A 13,335-nucleotide genomic window follows, 5' to 3' on the forward strand; every position below is an offset into this window, starting at 1 on the left:
TGGGATTTAAGGTAAAATGAAGTCTTTTAGATACTACTCATGTTCCTCGCTATCAGTAAAGTCCTTATAACACTGCATTGGTGTACTTCTATAATAGTTCTACATCTGTCGATTTCGCACCGCTAAGGACGTGTTCGATACTATTCGTGAGGATGCCGTCAGTCAGATCACAGAGCTGGTCTGATATCTCGTAAGAGTAAGATCATCTTCTTTTCACTAGGCAACAATACGGAACCGTAGTGAAGGCCTTCCCGAAGTCAAGGAACAAGCCTTCGACCTGCATTCGGATATTTTCTGTCTTATGGATCTCACGCTTATGTCACTGTTAAAATCAGTAGGACAACATGGAACGTATTCGGCATATTTAACATAATTATGTTGAAGTAAACGATATTAACGACAATAACTGTACAATGAATGATCGAAATTCCTAATTTTTCTTTGGCCACCATTCCACTAGTGTTGTGACTGACCTGATGCGCCAAGACCTCCACCTGTGCTCACCTCTTCATCTGAGAGTAGCACTCATACCCTACGTCCTTAACTATTTTTCGGGTATCTTCCGATCTACGAGTAACCTATAGATTTTAAATTCTATGGTTCCTTCTAGCACCGTGGAAGCTATTTCTCAACACATGTCCCGACTCCTAACTATATTTCAAGATAGGTTTTTCAACACATTCCTTTCAGCATCGATTCTGAGAGGAATCACTCATAATGTCCAGCATCTTGAATGATGCTTTTCCACGATCCATAACTGCCAACACACATATTTTCGAAGAAACTTCTTTTTCAGGTCTAAGGGCAGTTTGTGATACATGCAGGCTTCTTTGGGCGAGAAACACATTCTTTGTTTGTGCCTGCGTCCTCTCTCCTTTTTTCGTGCATGTTGCGTTGTTTTGCTTCCAGGATAACAGAATTTCTTTACTATGTGCGCCACATCGACTCCAGTTTCGATACTGAAATTGTTAATTTTATTTCTAAAGCGTCTTAATACTTTCGTCTTTATTAGGTCCTCTCTCAGTTCGAAGTCTGTGCTTAGTAATAAAACCAATAATGTGTAGCTATTAATCTGGCGTCCATATCTTAAAATCGTCCCAGTATGATGAGTGCTGTGCGCGACTTCGTATCTTTTGACTGCTTCTTTACAGCGCATTGTCCATAGAGCTCTGAACTGTATAAGACATTTAGCTCTCAGGTAGCCACTAGAGAATGATTATATTGGCATCATGTTATTTCTAACAATTACATTCTAAACGAGATACCGCTAGCTGTCTGGCCTCAGACAACTGTCTGAAGTCGTTCTAAAAGCAGGTTGCTTGTACAACTTCCAGCACGGGACAAACTTGGTGAATCCGGCCAACCCACAAAAATAAGGTTATCGACAGGCGCGCTGTAAAGTTTCCAGGGATATGTGGTTACGTTACTATGGTATCGGACTTTTGTTTTGGCGATGCGGCATGGATATGTTCATTTTTTGAGTTTCGATCAGTTGCTTTCAGTTTGTTCATTTATATTTTCTAGAAACCTCTTTTATTGGAACTAGAGATGTTTCGATTGGAACTACAGATGTTTCGTTCTCTCTTATCCAAGTCTTTTTTAGGGTTCCGTGCTTCAGTGGGTGAAAACAGAACCTAAAGACTCATTTTGTTCCCCGTCTGTCAGTCCGTCCGTTAAGACACATTTTTCTCAGGAACGGGTGGACGTATCAGGTTGAAATCTGTCACACAATAAGGCAGAAGGTCCTTTGCTGGTGTAAAAAAAGTTAAGCTCCCAAATCAATGCAATCAAAAGGCAGGTTATTTATGTCACGTATTTTGATATTTGCAAAATCACTCATTAAAACCTAAAACTTAGAATCATAAAATTTGGAGGAAGCACGTTTTCATAGTGCACGTAAAGAAAAAATATCGGAAATATGTTAATCTGTAATTATATCACACGAAAAAAATATTTCTAGTGTCATTTATCAGTCTTCAGATTTAAGATTAAAACATTCCCGAAAGTCTTGGAATTATCGGTGCCAGTAGCTTGCCAGTATCAAAGTCGATAACAGGGAAAAATGGTCGAGATCCTCGATTCCTGCGAAGGATGAACTGTCTCCGTACATAATTGAGTTTGTACGTAACCCTCAGAGGACATCTATTCACACTTGGGCAGTGTTTATTTTGTTTTATTTTTATGCCTTTATTTTTGTCTAAGTGTAAACTTTATGCAACAGAATTAATTATTTTAAACTTGTATCACAAAATTATCTGTGGCTTTCACTCCATACCTTTTCCTGAGTCACAGTAGAATAGTACATTGGGCAGGAGCCGGTTGGAAGATGAAGTTGTCACCGGAAGCAATTTATTGTGAAGAACAGAAATTAATCTGTGTGTTGAAAATGTAATTAGACACTGTGTTTATTATCTGAATATGTAATATTTACTCAGCATGACGTATATGAATTCAGAAAAGAGCTCGAGTTACCTTAGGATGGAGTTCAACAACTGATTGCAATGAAGTATCATGAGCAGAAAGATAAACCACGTAATTGAGAATTTAGTTGCACTTCCCGATCTCAACTAGTGCTTAGAACGTGCCTAATATTCGTCAGATTCGAATTAAGTGCACAAGAAATAGAGAAATTATACATGGTTAGTTGAGAACGAGCATGTTTACAACTCTCACGCAGTGAGCGTTTTCTGTGAATGGTGCAGTCAGCACAGTGGACAGACTGACTCACTTGGTCTCCCAGTCGGCGTCTGTGGCGATGACGGACCAGTTGCCGGTGTAGGGGTCTTTCTTCTCCACAGCCAGGTACGAGCCTCCATGCTGCAAGTTGTTGCGCGGGTTCCCTGCCACCTGTGGAATGAAAACGATCTGTCGTCACAAGAAAAAACCAGCAAGCGTCGCAAAATATTTGTAAACGTAACTTATTTTCTGAGCTCTGACGCTCTCGAGTTCGTTACAATCCAGACAGTTGTATTTGATCTTCCTGTTGCTGTATTCGCCCTCCATGCTGTTCATGAACAACTGCTACTCCAGTTATTTATTGTCTAATATTTATTAAGTAAGAAAGAGCAAAGTTATGTCGAGGAGACAGCAGATTCCATCAGTTAAGGTTGTACACTGCATATCAACTAACACAATTTCTTTAAACATATTGGATGCTGAAGAAAGTGAAGCACGCAGAAGACATGGTCAGATAGTGTGAATTCTTTCATGTACACACCTCCTGCCAATATGTAAATGATTAAAGTTGCAATCCTCTGTGACAGGCAGAACGGCCAACAGGTTGCATTACTGTTCATTTCCAAGATGCTACTACAGTCGGTTGTAAAATGAATGTGCGCAACGGAAAATAATAAACGCTAAAATGACGATTTGGCGCTGTCTGACCACCCCCTGAAGCAGATCTTAGGATCTGTTAATTCTATAAACTACAATCTAAACATATATGAATGATGAAGGCAACTATTCCTACTAAATGATAAACGTTTTTCCTGCTTATTGTAGATTAAAACAACCTTTATATTACAAAGTTTATATTTCCTAAGTAAAATTACTATTCAATTGCCCAACTGTGCCCCTTATTATGACTGCGCGATCTAATATCAATAACGAGAAATGACTGACATCATCCACGTACCAAACAATAGAAGACACTACTTTCAAAGATGATCTACGGTGGTGTGGAACCTCAGTGGAAATAAACTAACGTGATCACAGCTGTTTAGCTTTTATAGCCCTAATAAGTCGAAGCAATTTGCGATATCACCGTATGTACTGCGTCCGGTGCATCGAAGTGATGGTTCTCGTACTCGTCTGCGACGATGGAAGAACTCCAGCCACAAATAAACTCTTTCAAACACTATAACGGCAGAAGGAAGTCCTCTGACTAATATACTCCAATACTGTCTTCTCCTGTCTGTGTTTTACAGACGAGAAACGCGAATTCGCAGCCACAAGGACGGAGTTCCGATAACGTCTCAACGTAACAATAGACAGAGACAGTGCTCTCAATTACTGACCGCTGTGGCAACGGCCTTGCCGCAGTGGATACATGGGTTCCCGTCAGATCACCGAAGTTAAGCGCTGTCGGGTGTGGTCGGCACTTGGATGGGTGACCATCCGGGCCGCCATGTGCTGTTGCCATTTTTCGGGGTGCACTCAGCCTCGTGATGCCAACTGAGGAGCTACTCGACCGAATAGCAGCGGCTCCGGTCAAAGTAAACCATCATAACGACCGGGAGAGCGGTGTGCTGACCACATGCCCCTCCTATCCGCATATCTGAGGATGACACGGCGGTCGGACGGTCCCGATGGGCCACTTGTGGCCTGAAGACGGAGTGCGTACTCAACGACGACTTCCAACCCGAAGGTGAAGTTCAGAATCGTATAGGTCCGCAACAGTACAGTGCCTAACTGTTCTATCTATAAACTGTACTGAGAGCAAAGACAGCAAAGTCCGTCTGTGCCAACAAAGCTGATATCGAGCGACCGTCACACACGGGCGCTCACAACGGATGACCGCGTCTCTCCACCGCTGGCCTTCCAGCAAGGCTCGGCTATCCACCCTCGTAATTCGAAAAATATATCATATTCCCGAAACCACGGAATATTCTCCCTCTCTACAGATTCTTCCGAACGCCTAACAACCATATTTTAGTCTTTTGTCGTCCAGCGCGGAAGTTTGCGAGGAAAAATCTATACTCGTACAATGGTACGCTTCTGAGTAAAAATCCTTGGAAATAACCCAGCCTGCGTTGTTTCCGAGATGACGCTTCCTCGTTCCTCTCAGTTGCGTCCAAGGTTTTCGTAGTTTCGGAAGTATAACCGAAGGTCCGGCTACAATACTGGCCAGTCGTGACTCTGTTGTGCCCCAGCGTTCAGGTTCCCAACGTCCGTCTCCTACTTCCTGTGTATAAGCAGGACCTGAGTTCCGCCTGCCATTTCATTTCCACTGTCGCTCCAACCTCTACTATTATGATAATAAAGACACTCCGTCACCTTTCATGCAATAAGCGTTAACAATTATTTACTAGGCGTACATGAGAATTTCAGTCTCCTTTATATATGCATATATACGATGTACAACCTGATACCTAATTGTGTTTGTAGATCATGGCAAAGTATGTGGATGGGTGCTTGTAAAAATTATAGCCACCTTACACGTGTGTATAGTGTTGTTACCAACCTGGTGGGGTATACAAGGGGCCGTGAACGGAGTCAGATGATGTTTGATCACTATGAAGGACACGGAAATGCCACGTACTGACATGAGACATCGTTATCAACATCTTGCAAAGTTTGAAACGGACCTCATTGTGGTTCTCCACTTGACCAGATGATCCAATCGTGCACCACCCAGACGAGCTCCACCGGAACGTGAAAGTAGTTATATTGGTCGCCAAGGTTTTGGTCGATCACATCTGACCACCACGAGAAAGGATCACCGTACTGTGCAATAAGCACGACTCCTTCGCATCTGAGCCTGGAATTAGAGCCCAAGTAATGGACTCCCTGCAACACTGGTCGAGGGGTAGCAGCTGCCAGACTAGGGAATTACCGTCCCATGCGTAGGCTCCCACTAACACCACAACACAAACAGCGGGTTCTGGAGTGGTGCCGTAACCGGGAAGCATGGACTGCTACTGTTTCACTGTGTACAGTGATCAATCCTGGTTATGCCATCGATAGTACGGCAGCAACCTGAGAGAGAGATCCCACTTTTCCAATGTTTTGGAGAGCACAGTGGTGTTACTACTGGCATAATAATGTGGGCAGACATTGGGTCACGGTTGGTTGTGACAGAGAGATCTCTGATAGCACAGCAGTTGGTCATGGACACCCTGCGCAGTCAGCTTGTAATGTCCCCACAGAAAATACCCTCTACCACGCACCAATTAATCATTGTCAATCAAACCATCCACATTCATTCACTTTGGAAAAGTATCTGATCTGATTTTCTCGTAACATATGCGGCGACAGCTCGACGACGCCAAAGTATTTTCTAGTGCGTTCATTCTTTGAAATAACAGAGATGCATATATGCATTCTCCATGGTTGTTAGAGTGGTAACTAGGACAGCTTCTGGAGTATCTGTTGAGGGATTGACGTGTTTCTGAGAGATACATATTTTGCTTTTCTTCTCGCTAAAGCGAGCCAATTAACATTTGTGCCGCTAGCGGTTTGTTTGAAGAGAAAGAGACTGTAAACGGGAAATAATTAAGATGTGGAATCACCGGAGATCTGGACATGTAATGGAGATGGATTTAATACACGATTTCCTTCATAAATAAGGTTTGTGACTTTTTTGCTCTGGAGTGAATGAACGAATGAGTTTTTTCTGAATCATTTGATGATCACGTTGGCCCTGTAATTAGTGGGGAAGTTTCAGCTGTGTCGGAGAGAGCCTGCAATCACTGAGTCTGTGTTAAATCGTCCAAAAAGGCTTCTTACACATCTGGAATTTGCAATCTTTCGTAAAAGGAACAAATTGTCCACACGATTGATTCTCCCGACTGAATGCAGTGTTTAACAGTAATAACAGTAATAACAGATCTCTTACAGCAAGCCAACCGCTGATTACCAAGACGAAGGACTCCACCAAAGATTCTATTTGGCTGATTTCACGTAATGAAATATTATATTAAAAACTGTACATAGATAAAGGAGAGAAAGAGAGAGAGCGAATGAGAATAGAGATAATACTAATAATCCTCCATTAGTCTAACTTTTCGCCTGTCTTATCACGGATCAGCCAAGGAATGGGAGGCTCTTACTTTACTGTAGAGATTTATGTGTGAAGGTGAAGGGATCTTAAAGGCAACAGATACACGTCTATACAGATAAGACATTACACAAAGTTAGCGGCTAGCTGCATTCATCATCTGTTCATAGATAAAGAGACGGCAACTTATTATCCTTAACATTTTAAAAAAATGTTAAAAGCTGTTAGCCTCATAGGACAGTTTCGTAATAATCATCTTGATGTTGAAAAAAAAATGGTTCAAATGGCTCTGAGCACTATGGGACTCAACATCTTAGATCATAAGTCCCCTAGAACTTAGAAATACTTAAACCTAACTAACCTAAGGACCGTAGCGGTCCCGCGGTTCCCGACTGCAGCGCCAGAACCGCACGGCCACCACGGCCGGCTCGTGATGTTGAAGCTCTTTCGTCTGTGTTTACTTTAACAATAACATACGTTTTTGAGTCAGGTCCGCCTTTAGCGAAACACAGTTTTGTTTTTTGTCCCAGACATGTTTCACTGCAGTTGCAGCGTCATCAGTGATTTTTTTTTATTGTTATGGCTGTTAAACATAAGGAAAGTTCTTTACCGTTTAAATACATACAAATATTAGTTTCTAAATCGTGATTATAGGTTTTGGAGGAGCACATAAAATTGTGTATTCATACCTTCTTACCACATGGTGTGGTTTTCCTGCTGTACTACGTTTTTATAGTGTCTGTTTCTCTTTACAGTTTGTCAACTGCAACTATATACAACTTAATGTAGGCAAAATATTTACGCAAAAATTACGATTTCTAAACTGTTGTGGCTATGCCTGAATTAATAATTTATGTGAAAGGGTGTGTGTGTTTGTGTGTGTGTGTGTGTGTGTGTGTATGTGTGTGTGTGTGTGTATCTGTCTGTCTGTCTGTCTGTCTGTCTGTGTGTGTGTGTGTGTGTGTGTGTATCTATTGGCATTATGTTTCACTTACGGTTTCTTTTTTCGCTGTCTTCTTCATTGTCAAGTTCAGTGTTTTTGAGTTGTCACTGCTATTGTCTATCAGTTGTGATAACAACATGACGGACAGTGGAACAGTAGAACGTATGAAAACAAGATGGCAGACAGTGGAACAATTGAAGATGTCATTGGCGGTTGTTTTGAATTTCACAGTGTGTGTGTGTGCGTGTAAAGAAAGAGGGAGAGGAAGGGAGGGAGGGAGGGAGGGAGAGAGGGAGGAAGGGGGGGAGAGAGAGAGAGAAAGTGTGTGTGTGTGTGTGTGTGTGTGTGTGTGTGTGTGTGTGTGAGAGAGAGAGAGAGAGAGAGAGAGAGAGAGAGAGAGAGAGCAGGTTTGAGGATTTATCAATATTATTCTAATTATATATTTATTTAATTTTAGTTTTATGTAACAGCTGTCACTCCACATTTGCTGAATGCCTTATGGACAATAGACATATCCTGGAGACATCAACACTGATTTGAAAATTCTCAAATGCGGCAACAGCCCCCCACAAAAACTAATAATTGAAGAAAATTATCCAGTACAAAAAGCCATAGTTGAAGGAAAGCAAGTAATAAATGAATACACAGCTCTCTGCAATGGACAAACTGTAAAGATAAACAGACACTATAAAAACGCAATACAGCAGGAAAACCACACCAAGTGGTAAGAAGGTATGAATACACAATTTTATGTGCTCCTCAAAAACCTGTAATTACGATTTAGAACTAATATTGTATGTATTTAAACAGTAAAGAACATTCCTTATGTTTAACAGCCATAACAATAAAAAAAATCCACTGACGATGCTGCAACTGCAGTGAAACATGTCTGGGACAAAAAACAAAATTGGGTTTCGTAATGCTATTTTCTAACAGAACAATGTTCGTCTACACATGGCAGATGTCTCTATAAACTGTCTACGTGGTGCTGACGTACTCCTGTGGCCAGCCAGACCCCACATCTGCCCCTGATGGAGCAAGTGTGGGATCATCTCGGACGTCAGCTCTGTCCAAGTGACAGTAGCCAAGATATAAAGAACCAATTAAAACAACTGTGCACCAACTTGCCTCAAGAGTGGATACAATGGCTTTACGACACCCTCCCCGGCCAAATTAGCACATGCATCCAAACAGGTGCTATGCGTTGGTGATAAGAGGGCTTATACTACCAAATTCTTTGGAAATTTGACTACATTGTAATTATTTAAATAAGATCGTGAAAGTTTCATTTTGTTCCCCACTCTCCTACTGGATGCTTCCCTAGATTCAAACTGTATCAGAAACATGTATAGCTAACAAATGAAAACAGTGCCATTCCGAAAGTTTGCTCGAGTGTTATCATAAGACACAGTCTCACGGAATTCCAATGTTTAGGACCGAAACGTTGGCCAAGATTTGTTTGCACTGGATATCAACGATGTTCTGTCCTACGGTCGTTGAAGCAGAAGTAGGAAAATGATGAAAATGGCCTTCTTCGCGTAATGCGAAGAGTATGGGGTGGCGAAGAAGGCTTATGGGTACAATATCTGATAGAGATCCTTGCGACAATCTTTATACGCGGTCATTTACATCTGCTGCAGCATGTTTAACCTCGTAACTGCACCAGTAGCGCTAGTCGTTCTCCGTCTTCAACTGCTCAGTAAAATGAAACAGTAGCTTCTCCCTGCACATCGAAAGTTAAATTAACTTACGAGAGTGCAGCAGGCTAGCGTGCTCAGCAGTCGTCGATACTTCAATAGATGATCAAGGCACGACAGAAACGAGAGATATCTGTATACGACGCGTTTAGTACGTGGGGAGCAGGAGGAAAGCAAATGACGGCGTACGCAGAAACACATAACGCAGTAAACAGCTAGCGCAATAAAGTTTCTGCCTAAATTCTCCTTGGAATCCTGCTCTCTCTCCCTCGTTAAAAAGCATACTTGTCACTACTTCCTCAGTTTGAATTCCGACAGTGGTCTTTCTTGGTTGAGTAGTTCTCCTTGGAATCATGACATCTGTCCCTCGTTAAAAAACATACTTGTCACTACTTCCTCAGTTTGAATTCCGACAGTGGTCTTTCTTGGTTGAGTCTAGGAGCTAGTTGATTATTGTCTGTGTTGCCTTTCTGAATACACTCTCTTTCTGTTTTGACAACTTCGAAGTCCCATCCACGTACGGTTTAAAACACCTCCGCTTTGTTGATATTCTTCCTTAAGCTTAGTGTGGTGTTCGCCTAAGGAAAAATTGCGGGTGTTATTTGAGTATCAGCATAAAAGGGAAAGTCACATACTGTCTTGTTCTGGCTCCTAGTGCGATGGTTTGCCATTGCCTTCCTCCAACACTTTTTTTCCTTTTTGAGTCATCAGGTTACTGACTGGTTTGGCGTAGCAGCCGTGAATTCCTCTCTTGTGCCAAGCAGTTCATTTAGGAATATTACTTGCACCTTGTATTCTCAATTATTTGCTGAGTAAAGTCCAGTCTCTATCTTCACTATAGTTTTTACCCTCCATAATGGAAGTCATTCCCCTATGTCTTAACACATGTCCTGGTATCCTGTCCCTTCTTGATCTCATTGTTTACCTCATGTTCCTTTCTTCACCAATTCTGCAGAGTACGTCCTTGTTCTTTATCAGTCCACCTAATTTTCAGCATTCGTCTGTAGCACCACAACTCAGATGCTTCGATTCTTTTCTGTTCCGGATTTTTCCACAGTCCATGTTTCACTACCATACAATACAGGGCTGCAAACGTAATTCTTAGAAATTTCTTTCTCAAATTATGATCTATGCCAGATACTAGTATTCCTCTGACCATGGTTGCCGTCATTGCTTGTGCTTGTTTGCTTTGTATGTCTTTCCTGTTTTGCCTGTCATATGTTATTTTGCTTCCAAGGCAGTAGAAATCCTTAACTCCGTCTAGTTCGTGGTCACAGACTTTGATATACAAATTTATCGCTAATCTCATTTCTGCTATTTCTCATTAATTTCGTCTTAGTTTCATTTATAATTAATCCATACTCTGTACTCACCAGACTGTTCATTCCATTCAATACATCCTGTAATTCGTCTTCACTTTCACTGAGGAGAGCAATGTCATCAGCGGATCTTATCATTGATATCCTTTCATACTGAATCTTAACCCCACTCTTGAAACTTTCTTTTATTTGCTTAATTGCTTTGTCGATGCACAGATTGAACAGCGAAAGATTGTATGCTCTGTTTTACACCCATTTTAATGCGAATACTTCGTTCTTAGTCTTCCATTCTTATTTTTCTCACGTGGTTCTTGACATAGTGTGTATTACCTGTCTTTCCTTATAGTTTACTCCTACTTTTTTCAGAATTTCGAATGTCTTGCACCACTTACACTGTCGATCGGTTTCTCTAGGTCAAAGAATCCTATTAAAGTGTCTTGATTTTTGTCGTGTCTTGCTTCCACTATCAATCGCAGTCTCAGAGATGTCTCACTGATGCCTTAACCTTTTCGGATGCCGAATTCATCGTTATCTAACACATTGCCAATTATCTTTCCTATTTTTCTGTGTATAATTCTTGTCAGCAAGTTGGATGCATTTGCTGTTAAGCAGTACTTTTCGTAATTATCTGTCCGTGCTATCTCCATGACTGTGTGAATACATTTGTGTTTTCTAATGAAGTCTCCAGTCACATAGATTCTACACACGACACTGAATAGACGTTTGGTCGCCATTCCGATGCAATGTTATCTATCCGCTCTGCTTTATGGGATCACAAGTCTTTCAAAGCTACTACCTCACCGGGCAAGATCTCACTGTCGTTGAGACTTTCAGTCTATTCTTCCCACGTGCCCACTTCTTCCCCTGTGTTTCACAGTGGAATTCCCATTGCGTTCTTATTGTTGGCGCTCCAGCTTTTAATTTCATCACACGTTACTTTGACTTTTCTATACGCTGAATCAGTGCATCTTTTCGATTTTTTGACATGTTTCCTGCAGACACTTTGCCTTGGCTTCTCTGCACCCGATCTATCTCATCACGGTCTCACATTACTTTAAGCGTGTTTTTACGCACATTTTGGTACTTCTTTCTTCGCTCAGCTCGAGTATATATTGTTCTACCGAAGATTTCTTCACAGTTACATTCCTCGCTCCTATTTTCGTCCACCCAAGACTGTTGTTGCTCTCTTTAACGATCACTATTCCATTCAACGTAACTGCTTACTATGGTACAGCAAAATCTACAGCGTTAAAGAAATTCAAACACATCTCATTATTCCTTAGTAAATATACCACTTCTTTCCACATCAAATCTTCAGCACGTTTCTCTTAAGCCTGAGCCTTCTCTTTATCACTAATAAATTGTAATCTGCGCCTCAGTGCGCCTTGATATCCAATATTTGAGTTCAGAGTCTCTGTCAGCTGAAGTCCAGTATCTACATGCCTTTTCAAAGTACACCTCTTCTTCTGATTTTTTTAACATTGTATTTTTTAGAATGAAATTTTTACTGCACAGTGGAGTGTCCGCTGATATAAACCTTCCTCGAAGATTAAAACTGTGTGCCAGGCCGAGACTCGAACACGGGACCTTTGCCTTTCGCGGGCAAGTGCTCTACCAACTGAGCTACCCCAGCGCGACTCACGCCCCGTCCTCACAGCTTTAATTCCGCCAGTACCTCGTCTCCTACCTTCCAAACTTCACAGAAGCTCTCCTGCGAACGTTGCAGAACTAGCACTCCTGGAAGAAATGATACTGCGGAGACATGGCTTGGCCACAGCCTGGCGGATGTTTCCAGAAACATCTTAGCTGACCACACAGATGTTGTGGGTACTCACGAAAGTAGCGGTGACGGTGTCTCCGGGCCTGGCAGTGGCAGGTGGCTGCTGCATCACGTAGCCGAAGCGAGACCGCCAGGATGGCATGTCGTACACCACGCCAGGGGTCAGCTGGATCAGCTCCTTGGACAGGTCTGGCGGCGTCGGCCCGGGTGTCATGGTGCTCCTCTGCAACAAGATCACCATGAGGGTGTAGCATGCTGTCAAGTGGTATGGGCAGGTGCTGACGGCACATTCACGCTCATTCGAGGCGTTGCACCCTTTCGTCCCGCCAGTAGTTCTCTTTGGTCATCGCACTGACACTGCGAAGTGGACGATCTCGCAGGGCGGGACAAGAAAGTGGGTTTTGGAGAGCGTGGCTCGTGGTCACAGAAGAGATATCTGTGGAGTGGATTTCGTTCAAGGCGGTTTTTAAACCGACAAACTCTGGGAGGTTGTAGGGGACATCAAAACAAATATTTTACCCTAGTGTCATTTTATCCTATGAGGAGTATTTAAACTGCTAGAGGAAGATTTCTCCGGCGGCAAATTAATTAAACCAACAAACACTTTTCCATTTTTATGACCAAGAGACAACACATTAACACAACCCAATTTCAATTACAGTACATTTTCAAAAATGCCTCCATTGACACGTAAACAAAGGTTACACCGTCGGATTATGTTCTGTCTGACACGGGATTTGTTCCTGCTGCTGCTACTATCTGGGTAACCAGATCCTCTTCTGATGCAACAGGATTTGCGTAAACAAGGTTGCGCCTCTCTCCCCACACAAAAAAAGTCCAGAGGGGACATATCTAGGGCTCGAGCAGGCCATGGTACA

At 42.2% G+C, this 13,335-nt stretch overlaps 1 protein-coding gene and 1 pseudogene across 2 annotated transcripts in view; one reads left to right on the plus strand and one right to left on the minus strand.

Annotated features, from left to right (window-relative positions):
• The window catches only part of LOC124775058 (neutral ceramidase-like), a 486,227-nt gene that overhangs the window by 20,348 nt on the left and 452,544 nt on the right, over positions 1-13,335 (minus strand). For both annotated transcript variants that reach the window (XM_047249851.1, XM_047249852.1), the window contains 2 exons: positions 12,513-12,680; positions 2,729-2,847 (listed from right to left, as the gene is read on the minus strand). In XM_047249851.1, coding sequence (XP_047105807.1) covers positions 2,729-2,847; positions 12,513-12,680 — 287 coding nt within the window. The remainder of the gene's footprint in view (positions 1-2,728; positions 2,848-12,512; positions 12,681-13,335) is intronic.
• On the plus strand, positions 4,023-4,140 carry LOC124778789 (annotated as a pseudogene).

Source organism: Schistocerca piceifrons, chromosome 2 (genome assembly GCF_021461385.2).
Source record: "Schistocerca piceifrons isolate TAMUIC-IGC-003096 chromosome 2, iqSchPice1.1, whole genome shotgun sequence".
Taxonomy (NCBI): domain Eukaryota; kingdom Metazoa; phylum Arthropoda; class Insecta; order Orthoptera; family Acrididae; genus Schistocerca; species Schistocerca piceifrons.